The sequence below is a fragment of the Trichomonas vaginalis genome, chromosome I, assembly GCF_026262505.1.
Source record: "Trichomonas vaginalis G3 chromosome I, whole genome shotgun sequence".
Lineage (NCBI taxonomy): Eukaryota > Parabasalia > Trichomonadida > Trichomonadidae > Trichomonas > Trichomonas vaginalis.
Window position 1 is genome coordinate 4,195,354 of NC_067203.1, and position 18,499 is coordinate 4,213,852.

The window sequence follows — 18,499 nt, forward strand, 5'->3', positions numbered from 1 at the left end:
TATGTGATAATAATCATATCATTTACTTTCGACTTATTATTTTTAATTGGATAAATTCACGGGTTTTTATAAAATTGACATTTTCAACAACAATGAATAATTATACTCAGTGATATGCAAACATATAAATATCACAATATTGTTTTTATCAGTTTTTACAATCAAAATTGTTACCCATCACTTGACCTCCAATCAATTTCAAACGTGCATAGGATGAATTATCTAAATATCGTGAAACGGCATTATTCTTTTAATTGAATCGTATCGTTAAAAATCGAATGCATTTCAAAGGTTTCATAAAAAAAAGATTTTAAGCCCTATCGTAAAAGAAACGATATGCTGTAAATATATTAATTGAGACTATTTTGGAGAAAAGGTAAATTAGCGAAGAACCGATAAATTTTTGAAAAATTTGTTCAACGAAAACGTGACAATTAAAAATGAAAAAAATGTCCCAGGCGCAGAATCGAACTGGCCTCTGATCCGTGTCAAGGATCTATTCTAACCATATACTACTGGACTTTACAAATTCTTAAAATTATATGATAATAAATTAATTCATAACTCTCTTCTCTGATACCTAAACTAATGAAAAAGAGTTTCGGATTTGATAAATCATACATATGAATCCATTTGATTTTGCGAAGTATGAAACATATTCTATTCATAATCAATTTCATAATTCCAATAATTGATTCACAAAGAATACATTTTTTCCTTTATATAAAAAAGATAAATGTTTTTGAACAATCTTATATGATTTATTTTTATAATTTACAACTTATAAGTAAATTGTCTAAATTTTGTTAGATATCTCTAGTTTTCTATTGCATCCTGGTCGAGAAGTCCGTCTTCAATCTTTTCGTCACCTTCAGCTTCGTTTTGTTCTGGTTTTCTCCTGAAAATGTAAAGAATTGGAAGAAACAACCAAAATACAAACACAGATACACGAAACAATTATAATTGTGTTTTCGGTATCTTATCTTCGTAGATTTTCTTCTCTGGTTCAACTGTTTGAGTCGGATTTTGACTTGTATCAGTTTCGTTTGGTCTTTTATCGACAATAACAGATGTGATCAATGATCTGTCATCTGGATTGTATAATGGCATCATCACAGTTCTCTTCGTAATTCGATATTCGGATTCTGGGACTCCTTCGATATCATAAACGATGGTTTCGACTTCCTTAGGAACAAAGACTTCATCGTAATCATAAGTAGTGTTCAATTCGCAGGTATTGGTCAAATTTAATTGACGTTAGATGAAGTAGATTTGATATTGCTATCGGTACAGGAATTACCGCTGTTAACTGTTGAGCTAGTATCAGCGTAAATATCGTAGGCCGCTACAACAATTGTGTTTGTAGAGTCGGTTTCGTTATCTGAGTCGATATTGTTATCACTGAACACGCCATTTGTAAGTGATATCGTATGAGGAATCGTATAATGATATTGCAATTCCTGTTTCTTTGTGAGTGATGACGTCAGAATAAATAATGGGAAACGCTCAAAAGCATTGATGATTGGAACTTAGTATACAATGTTGATAACTGCGATGCTTCGAAATCGATGATATTTCGGAGGAATTCAGTATCTCTTACTTGGATCTTCGAATTCGAGCTGACAATGCCAGATCCAGTAAGGAATCCTTGATTTCTTCTGAAAATGATCCAACAATCATACGTCGCGGTAATTCCTGGAAATGGAGGGTATCAATATCGTTGATAGAGCATTTTGAGAATATGCTAAGTGAGCACATAATTACCCTTAATAATAAACAGAAATAAAAAATGAGGATTTGGAATTTGGTAGATAGAAACGGTTTTGACAACCATATTTCGTTGCTCTCCGTTGATAAGCATGGTGATGTTAGTGGCACCGTGTGTCATAAACGGAGTACATTCGTGGACATCTTTCAGGAGGCCATGCGGTCATGGTCTATGCTCCGGTGTCTGTACAAAACTTTCTTATTCTTAGAGTTTTTATTTTATTCCCGTTTTGGAGTCGAATGCTTTTAAAAATATACGTCATATATAATAATACAAAGCATAGTTTATCAAACATAATATTGAAATTGTAAAATTATTTAGAATCAAATTTTGTAACAAGTATCCGCACAAACAAAGGATATTTATATGAGGAAATATGCAATATCCTTACTAACAATCCGCTTACTAAGCAGATAATTTTTTTTCCATAAAATTATTATTTTTTTTTCTTTGGAAATTAAGATTATGAGCATAGAGATGCAACAAAGAGATTTCTGCTATAACTTGAGATAATTTGGGTTATGAATCTGATTTCTTCTTCTTTAGGCCTCTGTCTGGATTTGAAACAGCCTCCTTATAAATCTGATTTCTATATTCCCTTATCGTATGTTTTGTTGCATCGCTGAGGGCCATTTTGACTTGAACGCTTGAAGATACTTCTCTACTTTCGAAATGGAAGGCTTTTAAGTATGGATGAGCAAGACATTGCTCAGCAGTAGGTCTTTTGTTCGGATTAAATTGACAAAGTTTCTTAATTAAATCGATTGCATCTGGATCGGCTCCAGAAAGTCTTTCTTCTAATACTAATTGGGGTCTGGAGAATGTTAAGTTTCCAAGCATTGTCTCAACCATCGGACATTGCATTGATTCAATGTCTTCTTTGTTTGGCATTCCTGTGAATGAAATAACTCTTTCTAGTTGATCCATTGTGGAAGCTCCTGGGAATAGTGGTCTTCCACTTACTAGTTCTGCAAGGATGCAGCCAGCCGCCCACATATCAATACCAGGTCCGTATTTTGATGATCCGAAAATAATTTCAGGGGCTCTATACCAGCGAGTTGCAATGTAATCTGTTAATAATTCGTCTTGATGCATGTCATTTATGCACCTTGACAAACCAAAATCACAAACTTTGATTGATGAATCTGATTTTATTAGCATATTGGATGGTTTAAGATCTCGATGTATAACACCAGCTGAATGAATGAATTTTAATGCACAAAGAAGTTGCCAAAATATATATCTTTGATGAACATCCAGCAAAATGCCTGCATGAATAACCGTATGTACATCTGTATCCATAAACTCGAAAGCAAGATAGATATCATTATCATTTTCTGCTCTGTGAACTTGTAAAAGGCCAACAATGAAAGGATGTGATTTCAGTTGTCTCAAAAGTGTAATTTCACGATACGTACGTTGTGCATCAATTACGTTTTGAAATGCACCAAATACTTTTTTCAAAGCAACTAATTGTCCTGTTACTCGATCTTGTGCACGCCAAACAATACCATATGCACCTTTCCCGACCTTCTTGATGATTTCATATCGTTTAAGTATTTGCTTATCAAGATTTTCAATGGATGAATCGTTATCATCATCCATGAAATTTTCTGATTTCGAGGTATAAAAATAACGGAACTTTTCTTCTCAGAAAATGAAAATTTCAGAAATTTTTATTTGAATTTTTATCATAATATTATACTGATTAAGGAAACTATCAATTCTCATATGCGTGTGCGATCGTTCAAATTTTGAAAAAAATTGAAAGGTATAACGGAATTATTTTTGGATATTCATTCGGCGTCAAAAATTTTCTCACTGGGTTTTCGTCTATCAATCCCAGCTCATTATATACGCAACAAATCAAAAATCTGATATGGGAGTCCAAGGCTAACTTTTTGTTGTCTACCTAATAAAAGAGGAAGCAGCATTAGTGAGAATAATCGCAAATATTCAATTTAAATTATCTTTTTATTCTTAATTTAAAGTGACAAAAAGAATAAAAAACCTATTCTAAGGCATGTTGTTATGTAAATGAGACTAGACATATATTTTATGTTATGAAAAAAAAATATTTAGAATTTTAGAACAAAATAAATAGAAAAATAGCATAACTTATGGATGTGCGTATATTAAATTTAATAAATTAAGAGAAATTATTTTTGGCGCCAAAATTATTCGTTAACTCTCAAATTTTTCTGAGTCAATAAGCCGCCAAAAAGTGTCATTTTGTTTCGTTGAGAAAGATGAATTGTCCATGTCATCCAATCGGGAACAAGGGGGATGGGGATTAGATGATAAAGAAGCAATTCATGCTCTCTATCTGAAGCAATCAGACTTACCAGCAACAATGTGAATCAGTCTTTCACTGAATGAGTAGGTGTTGGAAGAACTGTTCTCTAAAGCGATACAGTTGCGCTACATGTTCGTCAACTTGTCTAGAAATAAATATATCATTTGTTTTATACGTTTTTTCGTAATAATCTATTTGTATTTGTTGTATTTGAGTATGAAGATAACAAAACTACGGCATAAGACGCAGTACACTGGGCTTCGTTGCCATTTTATTTACCATGTTAAGAATAAACTTAACAGACATGCTTTATTTTCGACGAAGCCATCTAAAATAACGTACATCTAAATAAAACTAAAAAATGTAAAATTTCTTTTTATTTGATAGTATACTTCAAATTATGCACTATACTTCTAGAATTCTATAACACTCTTTGCATATATTTTTTTTAAAAAAAGTTAATATCTCGACAAAAATATGATTTATCAATAGAGTATGTAAAATAAACTCATTCGCAGTATTAAAAAAATCGTAAATCTTTCCAAAAAATTTTGAATTACAATTTTAAAACTTAAAACAACATTTTTTGAAGCGAAAAAACGAAATCTAATTTTTTTTTGGAAAATTTAGAATAAATAGAGCTCTTTAACTCGTCGAATACAAATTGTTTTCAAGTTTTTTTCGACGGAAATTGAACTTTTAGAGTTTATACAATAAGATTCACATGAAAAAATACGGGTTTAACAAAGAAATCACCAATATAAAGGTTTTTTAGTAGAACGAGATTGATAAAAACTATGGTATGATAAAAAGACGATAATTTTTTTGGCGGGATAATTGAAGAATATAAATGATTCGAATTACAGACATACTCTAGTCCGAAACTTACTATGGTTCGTGACTTATTTTTGACACAGAATAGCTGTAGACTAAGGCTTACTCTAGATCCAGACTTATTATACAATTAAATTTGCTTTTGGAATAAGACTTAATTTTAGTTACAAACTTATCTAATATCAGACTTATATTTAGAATCAGACTTACTTTAGTCTAGAACTTACATTTAGAATCAGACTTCCATTTCAAGTCAGACTTACTTTCGTCCGAACTTACATTTCAAGTCAGACTTACTTTCGTCCGAGACTTACATTTCAAGTCAGACTTACTTTCGTCCGAGACTTACATTTCAAGTCAGACTTACTTTCGTCCGAGACTTACATTTCAAGTCAGACTTACTTTCGTCCGAGACTTACATTTCAAGTCAGACTTACTTTCGTCCGAGACTTACATTTCAAGTCAGACTTACTTTCGTCCGAGACTTACATTTCAAGTCAGACTTACTTTCGTCCGAAACTTACATTTCAAGTCAGACTTACTTTCGTCCGAAACTTACATTTCAAGTCAGACTTACTTTCGTCCGAGACTTACATTTCAAGTCAGACTTACTTTCGTCGGAAACTTACATTTCAAGTCAGACTTACTTTCGTCCGAAACTTACATTTCAAGTCAGACTTACTTTCGTCCGAAACTTACATTTCAAGTCAGACTTACATTTCAAGTCAGACTTACTTTCGTCCGAGACTTACATTTCAAGTCAGACTTCCATTTCAAGTCAGACTTACTTTCGTCCGAGACTTACATTTCAAGTCAGACTTACTTTCGTCCGAGACTTACATTTCAAGTCAGACTTACTTTCGTCCGAGACTTACATTTCAAGTCAGACTTACTTTCGTCCGAGACTTACATTTCAAGTCAGACTTCCATTTCAAGTCAGACTTACTTTCGTCCGAGACTTACATTTCAAGTCAGACTTCCATTTCAAGTCAGACTTACTTTCGTCCGAGACTTACATTTCAAGTCAGACTTACTTTCGTCCGAGACTTACATTTCAAGTCAGACTTACTTTCGTCCGAGACTTACATTTCAAGTCAGACTTACTTTCGTCCGAGACTTACATTTCAAGTCAGACTTACTTTCGTCCGAGACTTACATTTCAAGTCAGACTTACTTTCGTCCGAGACTTACATTTCAAGTCAGACTTACTTTCGTCCGAGACTTACATTTCAAGTCAGACTTACTTTCGTCCGAGACTTACATTTCAAGTCAGACTTACTTTCGTCCGAAACTTACATTTCAAGTCAGACTTCCATTTCAAGTCAGACTTACTTTCGTCCGAGACTTACATTTCAAGTCAGACTTACTTTCGTCCGAGACTTACATTTCAAGTCAGACTTACTTTCGTCCGAGACTTACATTTCAAGTCAGACTTACTTCGTCCGAGACTTACATTTCAAGTCAGACTTACTTTCGTCCGAAACTTACTTTCAAGTAGACTTACTTTCGTCGGAAACTTACATTTCAAGTCAGACTTACTTTCGTCCGAGACTTACATTTCAAGTCAGACTTACTTTCGTCGAGACTTACATTTCAAGTCAACTTCCATTTCAAGTCAGACTTACTTTCGTCCGAGACTTACATTTCAAGTCAGACTTACTTTCGTCCGAGACTTACATTTCAAGTCAGACTTACTTTCGTCCGAGACTTACATTTCAAGTCAGACTTACTTTCGTCCGAGACTTACATTTCAAGTCAGACTTACTTTCGTCCGAGACTTACATTTCAAGTCAGACTTACTTTCGTCGGACTTACATTTCAAGTCAGACTTCCATTTCAAGTCAGACTTACTTTCGTCCGAGACTTACATTTCAAGTCAGACTTACTTTCGTCCGAGACTTACATTTCAAGTCAGACTTACTTTCGTCCGAGACTTACATTTCAAGTCAGACTTACTTTCGTCCGAGATTATTCAGTTCAGCTTACTTTCGTCCGAAGCTTACATTTCAAGTCAGACTTCCATTTCAAGTCAGACTTACTTTCGTCCGAGACTTACATTTCAAGTCAGACTTACTTTCGTCCGAGACTTACATTTCAAGTCAGACTTACTTTCGTCCGAGACTTACATTTCAAGTCAGACTTACTTTCGTCCGAAACTTCATTTCAAGTCAGACTTACTTCGTCCGAGACTTACTTTCAAGTCAGACTTCCATTTCAAGTCAGACTTACTTTCGTCCGAGACTTACATTTCAAGTCAGACTTACTTTCGTCCGAGATTACATTTCAAGTCAGACTTCCATTTCAAGTCAGACTTACTTTCGTCGAGACTTACATTTCAAGTCAGACTTACTTTCGTCCCGAGACTTACATTTCAAGTCAGACTTACTTTCGTCCGAAACTTACATTTCAAGTCAGACTTACTTTTCGTCCGAGACTTACATTTCAAGTCAGACTTCCATTTCAAGTCAGACTTACTTTCGTCGAGACTTACATTTCAAGTCAGACTTACTTTCGTCCGAAACTTACATTTCAAGTCAGACTTACTTTCGTCCGAAACTTACATTTCAAGTCAGACTTACTTTCGTCCGAGACTTACATTTCAAGTCAGACTTACTTTCGTCCGAGACTTACATTTCAAGTCAGACTTCCATTTCAAGTCAGACTTACTTTCGTCCGAGACTTACATTTCAAGTCAGACTTACTTTCGTCCGAAACTTACATTTCAAGTCAGACTTACTTTCGTCCGAGACTTACATTTCAAGTCAGATTCCATTTCAAGTCAGACTTACTTTCGTCCGAGACTTACATTTCAAGTCAGACTTACTTTCGTCCGAGACTTACATTTCAAGTCAGACTTCCATTTCAAGTCAGACTTACTTTCGTCCGAGACTTACATTTCCAAGTCAGACTTACTTTCGTCGAGACTTACATTTCAAGTCAGACTTACTTTCGTCGAGTTACATTTCAAGTCAGACTTCCATTTCAAGTCAGACTTACTTTCGTCCGAGACTTACATTTCAAGTCAGACTTACTTTCGTCCGAGACTTACATTTCAAGTCAGACTTACTTTCGTCCGAAACTTACATTTCAAGTCAGACTTACTTTCGTCCGAGACTTACATTTCAAGTCAGACTTACTTTCGTCCGAGACTTACATTTCAAGTCAGACTTCATTCAAGTCACTTACTTTCGTCCGAGACTTACATTTCAAGTCAGACTTACTTTCGTCCGAAACTTACATTTCAAGTCAGACTTACTTTCGTCCGAGACTTACATTTCAAGTCAGACTTACTTTCGTCCGAGACTTACATTTCAAGTCAGACTTACTTTCGTCCGAGACTTACATTTCAAGTCAGACTTACTTTCGTCCGAGACTTACATTTCAAGTCAGACTTCCAATTTCAAGTCAGACTTCCCATTTCAGTCAGACTTACTTTCGTCGAGACTTACATTTCAAGTCAGACTTACTTTCGTCCGAGAACTTACATTTAAGTCAGACTTACTTTCGTCCAAACTTACTTTAAGTCAGACTTACTTTCGTTCCGAGACTTACATTTCAAGTCAGACTTACTTTCGTCCGAGACTTACATTTCAAGTCAGACTTTCATTTCAAGTCAGACTTACTTCGTCCGAGACTTACATTTCAAGTCAGACTTACTTTCGTCCGAAACTTACATTTCAAGTCAGACTTACTTTCGTCCGAGACCTTACATTTCAAGTCAGACTTACTTTCGTCCGGACTTACATTCAAGTCAGACTTTCCATTTCAAGTCAGACTTACTTTCGTCCGAGACTTACATTTCAAGTCAGACTTACTTTCGTCCGAGACTTCCTTTCAAGTCAGACTTACTTTCGTCCGAGACTTATTTCAAGTCAGACTTACTTTCGTCCGAGACTTACATTTCAAGTCAGACTTACTTTCTCCGAGACTTACATTTCAAGTCAGACTTACTTTCGTCCGAGACTTACATTTAAGTCAGACTTCATTCAATCGACTTATTTCGTCCGAGACTTACATTTCAAGTCAGACTTACTTTCGTCCGAGACTTCATTTCAAGTCAGACTTACTTTCGTCGGAGACTTACATTTCAAGTCAGACTTACTTTCGTCCGAAGACTTAATTTCAAGTCAGACTTACTTTCGTCCGAGAACTTACATTTCAAGTCAGACTTACTTTCGTCCGAGACTTACATTTCAAGTCAGACTTACTTTCGTCCGAGACTTACATTTCAAGTCAGACTTACTTTCGTCCGAGACTTACATTTCAAGTCAGCTTCCATTTCAAGTCAGACTTACTTTCGTCCGAGACTTACATTTCAAGTCAGACTTACTTTCGTCCGAGACTTCCATTTCAAGTCAGACTTACTTTCGTCGAGACTTACATTTCAAGTCAGACTTACTTTCGTCCGAGACTTACATTTCAAGTCAGACTTACTTTCGTCCGAGACTACATTTCAAGTCAGACTTACTTTCGTCCGAGACTTACATTTCAAGTCAGACTTACTTTCGTCGAGACTTACATTTCAAGTCAGACTTACTTTCGTCCGAGACTTACATTTCAAGTCAGACTTATTTCGTCCGAACTTACATTTCAAGTCAGACTTACTTTCGTCGAAACTTACATTTCAAGTCAGACTTCTTTCGCCGAGACTTCATTTCAAGTCAGACTTACTTTGTCCGAGACTTACATTTCAAGTCAGACTTACTTTCGTCCGAGACTTACATTTCAAGTCAGACTTACTTTCGTCGAGACTTACATTTCAAGTCAGACTACTTTCGTCCGAGACTTACATTTCAAGTCAGACTTAACTTTCGTCCGAAACTTACATTTCAAGTCAGACTTACTTTCGTCCGAGACTTACATTTCAAGTCAGACTTCATTTCAAGTCAGACTTACTTTCGTCCGAGACTTACATTTCAAGTCAGACTTACTTTCGTCCAGAACATTACATTTCAAGTCAGACTTACTTTCGTCGACTTACATTTCAAGTCAGACTACTTTTCGTCCGAGACTTACATTTCAACGTCAGCACTTCCATTCAAGTCAGACTTACTTTCGTCCGAGACTTACATTTCAGTCAGACTTACTTTCGTCCGAGACTTACATTTCAAAGCAGACTTACATTTCAAGTCAGACTTATTTCGTCGAGACTTACATTTCAAGTCAGACTTACTTTCGTCCGAGACTTACATTTCAAGTCAGACTTCCATTTCAAGTCAGACTTACTTTCGTCCGAGACTTACATTTCAAGTCAGACTTCACTTTCGTCCGAGACTTTACATTTCAAGTCAGACTTACTTTCGTCCGAGACTTACATTTCAAGTCAGACTTACTTTCGTCCGAGACTTACATTTCAAGTCAGACTTACTTTCGTCCGAGACTTACATTTCAAGTCAGACTTACTTTCGTCCGAGACTTACATTTCAAGTCAGACTTACTTTCGTCCGAGACTTACATTTCAAGTCAGACTTACATTTCAGTCACTTACTTTCGTCCGAGACTTACATTTCAAGTCAGACTTACTTTCGTCCGAACTTACATTTCAAGTCAAGACTTCCATTTCAAGTCAGACTTACTTTCGTCCGAGACTTACATTTCAAGTCAAGACTTACCTTCTTTCGTCAGACTTAATTCATCAGACTTACTTTCGTCGAGACTTACATTTCAAGTCAGACTTACTTTCGTCCGAGACTTACATTTCAAGTCAGACTTACTTTTCGTCTCGAGACTTACATTTCAAGTCAGACTTACTATTCGTCCGAGACTTACATTTCAAGTCAGACTTACTTTCGTCGAGACTTACATTTCAAGTCAAACTTCCATTTCAAGTCAGACTTACTTTCGTCCGAGACTTACATTTCAAGTCAGACTTACTTTCGTCCGAAACTTACATTTCAAGTCAGACTTACTTTTCGTCCGAGACTTACATTTCAAGTCAGACTTACTTTCGTCCGAACATTACATTTCAGTCAGACTTCCATTTGCAAGTCAGACTTACTTTCGTCGAGACTTACATTTCAAGTCAGACTTACTTTCGTCCGAGACTTACATTTCAAGTCAGACTTACTTTCGTCCGAAACTTACATTTTCAAGTCAGATCTTACTTTCGTCCGAGACTTAACATTTCAAGTCAGACTTACTTTCGTCCGAGACTTACATTTCAAGTCAGACTTACTTTCGTCCGAAACTTACATTCAAGTCAGACTTCCATTTCAAGTCAGACTTACTTTCGTCCGAGACTTACATTTCAAGTCAGACCTTTACTTTTCGTCCGAGACTTACATTTCAAGTCAGACTTACTTTCGTCCGAGACTTACATTCAAGTCAGACTTACTTTCGTCCGAGACTTACATTTCAAGTCAGACTTACTTTCGTCCGAGACTTACATTTCAAGTCAGACTTCCATTTCAAGTCAGACTTCCATTTCAAGTCAGACTTACTTTCGTCCGAGACTTACATTTCAAGTCAGACTTACTTTCGTCCGAGACTTACATTTCAAGTCAGACTTACTTTCGTCCGAGACTTACATTTCAAGTCAGACTTATTTCGTCCGAGACTTACATTTCAAGTCAGACTTACTTTTCGTCCGAGACTTACATTTCAAGTCAGACTTCCATTTCAAGTCAGACTTACTTTTCGTCCGAACTTACATTTCAAGTCAGACTTACTTTCGTCCGAGACTTACATTTCAAGTCAGACTTACTTTGTCCGAGACTTACATTTAAGTCAGACTTCCATTTCAAGTCAGACTTACTTTCGTCGAGACTTACATTTCAAGTCAGACTTACTTTCGTCCGAGACTTCCATTTCAAGTCAGACTTACTTTCGTCCGAGACTTACATTTCAAGTCAGACTTACTTCTCGAGACTTACATTTCAAGTCAGACTTACTTTCGTCCGAGACTTACATTTCAAGTCAGACTTACTTTCGTCCGAACTTACATTTCAAGTCATTATCGTCAGACTTACTTTCGTCGAACTTACATTTCAAGTCAGACTTACTTTCGTCCGAGACTTACATTTCAAGTCAGACTTACTTTCGTCGAGACTTTACATTTCAAGTCAGACTTACTTTCGTCCGAGACTTACATTTCAAGTCAACTTACTTTCGTCCGAGACTTCAACATTTCAAGTCAGACTTACTTTCGTCCGAGACTTACATTTAAGTCAGACTTACTTTCGTCCGAACTTACATTTCAAGTCAGACTTACCATTTCAAGTCAGACTTACTTTCGTCCGAGACTTACATTTCAAGTCAGACTTACTTTCGTCCGAGATTTCATTTCTATGTATATATATCATATCATTTACTTTCGACTTATTATTTTTAATTGGATAAATTCACGGGTTTTATAAAATTGACATTTTCAACAACAATGAATAATTATACTCAGTGATATGCAAACATATAAAATATCACATATTTGTTTTTATCAGTTTTTACAATCAAAATTGTTACCCATCACTTGACCTCCAATCAATTTCAAACGTGCATAGGATGAATTATCTAAATATCGTGAAACGGCATTATTCTTCTTAATTGAATCGTATCGTTAAAAATCGAATGCATTTCAAAGGTTTCATAAAAAAAAGATTTTAAGCCCTATCGTAAAAGAAACGATATGCTGTAAATATATTAATTGAGACTATTTTGGAGAAAAGGTAAATTAGCGAAGAACCGATAAATTTTTGAAAAATTTGTTCAACGAAAACGTGACAATTAAAAATGAAAAAAATGTCCCAGGCCAGAATCGAACTGGCCTCTGATCCGTGTCAAGGATCTATTCTAACCAATATACTACTGGGACTTTACAAATTCTTAAAATTATATGATAATAAATTAATTCATAACTCTCTTCTCTGATACCTAAACTAATGAAAAAGAAGTTTCGGATTTGATAAATCATACATATGAATCCATTTGATTTTGCGAAGTATGAAACATATTCTATTCATAATCAATTTCATAATTCCAATAATTGATTCACAAAGAATACATTTTTTCCTTTATATAAAAAAGATAAATGTTTTTGAACAATCTTATATGATTTATTTTTATAATTTACAACTTATAAGATAAATTGTCTAAATTTTGTTAGATATCTCTAGTTTCTATTGCATCCTGGTCGAGAAGTCCGTCTTCAATCTTTTCGTCACCTTCAGCTTCGTTTTGTTCTGGTTTTCTCCTGAAAATGTAAAGAATTGGAATAGAAACAACCAAAATACAAACACAGATACACGAAACAATTATAATTGTTGTTTTCGGTATCTTATCTTCGTAGATTTTCTTCTCTGGTTCAACTGTTTGAGTCGGATTTTGACTTGTATCAGTTTCGTTTGGTCTTTTATCGACAATAACAGATGTGATCAATGATCTGTCATCTGGATTGTATAATGGCATCATCACAGTTCTCTTCGTAATTCGATATTCGGATTCTGGGACTCCTTCGATATCATAAACGATGGTTTCGACTTCCTTAGGAACAAAGACTTCATCGTAATCATAAGTAGTGTTCAATTCGCAGGTATCTGGGTCAAATATTAATTTGACGTTAGATGAAGTAGATTTGATATTGCTATCGGTACAGGAATTACCGCTGTTAACTGTTGAGCTAGTATCAGCGTAAATATCGTAGGCCGCTACAACAATTGTGTTTGTAGAGTCGGTTTCGTTATCTGAGTCGATATTGTTATCACTGAACACGCCATTTGTAAGTGATATCGATGAGGAATCGTATAATGATATTGCAATTCCTGTTTCTTTGTGAGTGATGACGTCAGAGTATAAATAATGGGAAACGCTCAAAAGCATTGATGATTGGAACTTAGTATACAATGTTGATAACTGCGATGCTTCGAAATCGATGATATTTCGGAGGAATTCAGTATCTCTTACTTGGATCTTCGAATTCGAGCTGACAATGCCAGATCCAGTAAGGAATCCTTGATTTCTTCTGAAAATGGATCCAACAATCGATACGTCGTCGCACTGATAGAATGAACAAGTTCCCTGTGTAAATGCCATATTTCGCAAAAACGTGACATCACTTAATCGTACTTTTTTAATGGAATGAGCGAAAAGTGCTCCGGAATAGAGACCTGTGTTATGGTTGAACTCTACATCAGAGAGTGAAAGTGCATAGGAATTGATAATCTCTACGGTGGATGCATAGACAAGGTTGTCTTTGAACTGTGTATTCGAAATCGCGATGGCTCCTGAACCACGAAGGTCAATGTGAACAACGGATGTGTCGTAGCTGTTGTCATTAAGGAAGACACAATCTTTGAATATGCAGCGGTCGATGCAAATGTAAGAAAGAGTGGTATTTACGTAAAATGACTTATCATATGAGCCTCTGGTATCTTTGAAGTTGACGAAAGAGGGCATGAATGGCTGTACATTGTTATTTACTTCGAATGAGAGTGGTTCCTCTTCAATTTTCGAATAAATATCTTCTGAAATTCCGAAATTGAACAATGAGGTATCGATTTTACCAAATGTTTGGAATTGGTTTTCGTTGTAGAGGTTGAAATAGATTGTTCCTTCAAAGGAAATGCGGTTTGTCAAAGAACAAAAATCTATAGCGTTGTACGTTTTTGTTTTTTGTTTCTCTTGGCCTGAGTTATCCAAAAATTGGATGTTCTTCATACTTATGGGTATTTTAAGTGGATTAGCGAAGCTGGAAGTGATAACAAAAGTAATTCCAACTCCAGCACTTGAAAAGTAGAGACTATTGAGGATTTCGGGTACATTGAAATCATCTGTGACCACTTTATTGCGGATAAATGAACAGTGAGCAAGGGAAATCGTAGTTTCCATACATAATATGCCACAGCTATGGGAATGGCACTCGTTCTCGACAAATCTGGTATTCTGGACTACGGCATTATCACAGGAACTTAAGCAAATGAATCCTGGTAATGTAAATTTGCAATTATGTAAATTAAGTCGGTTAAAAGTGACACTATTGCATTTGGAAGCGAGAATTGGGGATGAGTAAATGTCACAGTTAGCAACTGATGACTCATTAATCAAAATAAACGTGCATGTGTCCATTTTAATTATACTTTCGAAAGTTTGATCTGTAGAAATAATTGAATCGAACTGGCATGTTTTAATTACGATGTTATGGCAGAATGAAAATGAGATTACAGAAGATTGAGTAATATCAGTGAAATTGCTTGATTCAATCTTGGAATTCATGCAGTTTGTCAATGAAATAACTGGTGATTTCGATATACCTGTAACTTTGGTCGATTTGATGATTGTGGACGAACTTGATAATTTAATTACTGGATTATTTTCATCTGAGATGTCCTGGAAGATACAATCGATAATTCCAACAAATGGGGCATCATCTGATATGTGCTTCTGATTTTGGATCTTGGAATATAATTTCGGTTCTATTCCTGTTGTTTTTTTGATTTCCGGAACAACGAATCTTTGAGTCTTCTCATGATCTATTATAAATCCAGTCTCTTCAGATATTTCCTCCCATGTAGCAGATAAAATTCGAAAAGGAAGAACAAAAAACATTTTTGACAGTTTTCGATTTACAAATTCTCTGAATTGTAATTTCATATTTCATAACTTTAATATTAAGTAGTTAAATTAAGGATGTCAATTTGGAAGAAAAGTGAGAAAATTCCTAAAATGCTAAAAATGAATTTTCCAAACGAATTTTTTTATCTCATTTTTTTGATTTTGAAAAAAATTTGGAGAGAAGAACTCTTCGTTTTTGAATTTTATCACGATGGTTTTAAAGTATATTAGACACATGTATTGGTATTACTATTTTTGTATATTTTGAGAGAAAATCCCTAAAAAGTGAGAAAATCTAAGACGGTTTGAGAAAATATATAAACTATTGAAAATTTGAATTAAACTTCTAATTTGGAAAAAAGAAATTTGGAAAGAAGAAAATTCAAAAATCGAGATTTAGACTCAGCATCAAATGGAGAACAAAATGTTTCTTCATATGAAGGAAAAAAATTTTCTTGTGAAGAAATAGAGTTTTTAAAATTTTATTGTATGTAATGAAATAAACAAATATTAAAATTATTTTTTGAAAAGGTACATTCACTATTTTTGACAAAATTTTAAATTTTCATGGGGTTGTAAATCTTATAATAACTAGATGAATAAGGAATGAATCCCAGTATAATATGCATCATTATATTAAACACTATATGTAAGGCTAATGATTCTATTAACACTTATGAAGCTCTATAGTATTTGAGCAGATAAATTTGATAATTTCCAAAACTCTTATATTTCAAAATTAAAGTGTGCGAATGCATTTAAATGAGAGCAAAAAGAGATTGATGCTGTTAAAACTATGTGTTAATTTGCAATTATTTCGCATCACAAGAACTACCCAGTAAATTCGGCTATCTTTCTTTGCAATTATTCTCCATTATACATATAATATAATGGTTAGGGTTTGAAGAAAAGTTACTAAAGAATTATTGACTTTTGAAATAATGCAGAATTTTACTTGAAGAAATCATTAATTTATGAGTTCCAAATTGCTAAGCATGACGAAGGATCATTAAATTTGCTACAATTAAATACACTTATTGCAGAATTAAGATTTTTGAAATTAAAAGTTTGGAATATTGCCTTTTTGAATAAAAATTTAAATTTTATTATATAATCATGATAATATCTTATAGAAATTAAAAGAAAATATTTTAAACCATTCAAATATTTTGAATGTCTTATCAATTTAAAATATTAAAAGATAGCTTGATTTTATCATCATTAGTTGTTATCAAAGTTTTCTTCTTTTGATGAACAACAGTAAATGATTTGTTAATTACTTGTCTTCCTTTTTCGCAGGAAAATCGAAAGTTATGATGATAATCTTGCTCTCAATTTTGAAACTCTCTGATTTACAAGTAAGCATTCCTTTGGAAAAGCAGTCCTATTCTGTTTTCAAGATATTTTAAAGCCTCCATTTCATACAATGCGCAGATCTATTCGAAATTGCAAGAACTCTCAAGAAAAATGCAGCAGCAAAGAAGATTCCATAGTTTCTAGCATCAAAAATTTACAACCTTAATATAACAGTTAAAGAGAAGCTCGAAAAGAAAATGTTTAACCATAAAGCTGGAAACCATTCGATATCTACTATCGGATCTAATAAAAAGTTAATTATAACATATTTAACATGCTATTTGTTGACTTTGTTCCATTATATTACCATATATATATCTTTTTGAAATCTAAAATATTTTTACGATTTTAACCATGTGTTGTTGAAACCATATATCAATCTTAGCTAAAGTATAGTTTATGAGTCTGTCACCATCTAACGTATGAATTTTCAAAAATGTCAAATATGTTCATTTTTTCTGTAGATTCAGCCATAATTTCATGTTCTTATACTATTCAACTATTATTTAATATTTTTATCGATTTAAATATATGATGAGATGCTTAGTTCTCCTGGAAATCGATTTTTAATCGCAATTTTAACTTTCCAAAAAAAATTCAAAAATAAAAATCCCTCTCAATTTTCTAAGTTTTATAACTCGCCAAATCTCTAGCCAAATTTGTTTTGGCCCGTATAAATATTGTTAGGCACTATATAGGGATGCTATTTATCCTATTTTCATCCCATTTTACTGTTATCGCCTAGTGAATGTACCTTTTTTTTTTGATAACAAGAAAATTCCCAATAGAAAATATTTGAGAGAAAGAAAAAAGAAAATTGAAAAATATTACTCTCCTTTATATTTCATGAGATTTTAAATTTATTCTCATAAAATTGACAATTTTATACGTTTATATGAAAATAAGTGATTTTGGTTGAAATAGAAATTATTATTTGCTTACAGCTATCAAATAGATTTTTGCTATTTTGATTAAAATTTGTTAATCAAATTAATAAATTTTTTCTAAATATCTTAAATATCTGGATCACTCACATATACAATGAATTGAACGATAAAAATAATACAAACTCAACTAAGTTTCCTGTCTTTCAACTAAAAAAAATTATGCAAATTAAATTAAATTGTTTATTCAAATATAAAACAAAGATGAAGTAATTACAGTTATCATAAACTTTATGAATAACTCTGTAATTGGTTCAGATTTTCGTAAAAATGTTTTTATTAATATCGATAAGAATACGTTTACCTACTATCACAACATATCGATAAACAAGAGTAGAGTGATTTTTATCATCGAAACTTTTTAAAAGCTGTAAGCTGGAAGGAAAAATCTTGTTTTTTCTGAGTTAGTTGTAGAACTATTGATGCACGAGTTATCATTGTGATGTAGAAGGATGTCAATGTACTGACTGAAGGATATGAAGTGAATTGAATTTCATTGAATTTCAATTTGATCAAAATTTGTTGAAATGATATGAATGTGTCAACATCTGTATCACTCTCTTTCACTCCTTCCCTATTCTTTCGAGAACGAAGCTAGCTCAGCTTTCGCTAAGCGAATTGACACTTTTGATGCCCTAAACGTACATGCTCTCAAATTTATCGAAAAAAATTATACCACCTAAACTAGTATATTCTTATTTTAAATATGATATTATCCTTAGAATCCACACTAGAATATATTTAAATCAACTTTTAAAA

At 33.8% G+C, this 18,499-nt stretch overlaps 3 protein-coding genes and 2 non-coding genes across 5 annotated transcripts, besides 1 other annotated feature; all 5 read right to left on the bottom strand.

Annotated features, from left to right (window-relative positions):
• Positions 1-450: 450 nt before the first annotated feature.
• TVAGG3_0926660 lies at positions 451-519 on the bottom strand. The gene has a single exon. It is a non-coding gene; the product is annotated as a tRNA-Val (tRNA).
• Positions 520-815: 296 nt separating this feature from the next.
• Positions 816-1,429, bottom strand: TVAGG3_0926670 (uncharacterized protein; the record flags this gene model as incomplete). The annotated part of the gene is made up of 1 exon (XM_051252435.1): positions 958-1,245. One exon carries the CDS (start codon positions 1,243-1,245, stop codon positions 958-960), a length of 288 nt encoding a protein of 95 aa, XP_051078009.1.
• Positions 1,430-1,488: 59 nt separating this feature from the next.
• Positions 1,489-3,410, bottom strand: TVAGG3_0926680 (STKc MAPK15-like domain-containing protein; the record flags this gene model as incomplete). The annotated part of the gene is made up of 1 exon (XM_001323121.2): positions 2,288-3,373. One exon carries the CDS (start codon positions 3,371-3,373, stop codon positions 2,288-2,290), a length of 1,086 nt encoding a protein of 361 aa, XP_001323156.1.
• A 9,223-nt stretch (positions 3,411-12,633) lies between these two features.
• On the bottom strand, positions 12,634-12,705 carry TVAGG3_0926690. Its single transcript has one exon. It is a non-coding gene; the product is annotated as a tRNA-Val (tRNA).
• Positions 12,706-12,947: 242 nt separating this feature from the next.
• On the bottom strand, positions 12,948-15,434 carry TVAGG3_0926700 (pectin lyase-like family; the record flags this gene model as incomplete). The annotated part of the gene is made up of 1 exon (XM_001323117.2): positions 12,993-15,434. One exon carries the CDS (start codon positions 15,432-15,434, stop codon positions 12,993-12,995), a length of 2,442 nt encoding a protein of 813 aa, XP_001323152.1.
• Positions 15,435-15,966: 532 nt separating this feature from the next.
• Positions 15,967-17,557: a mobile genetic element.
• The last annotated feature ends 942 nt before the right edge of the window (positions 17,558-18,499 follow it).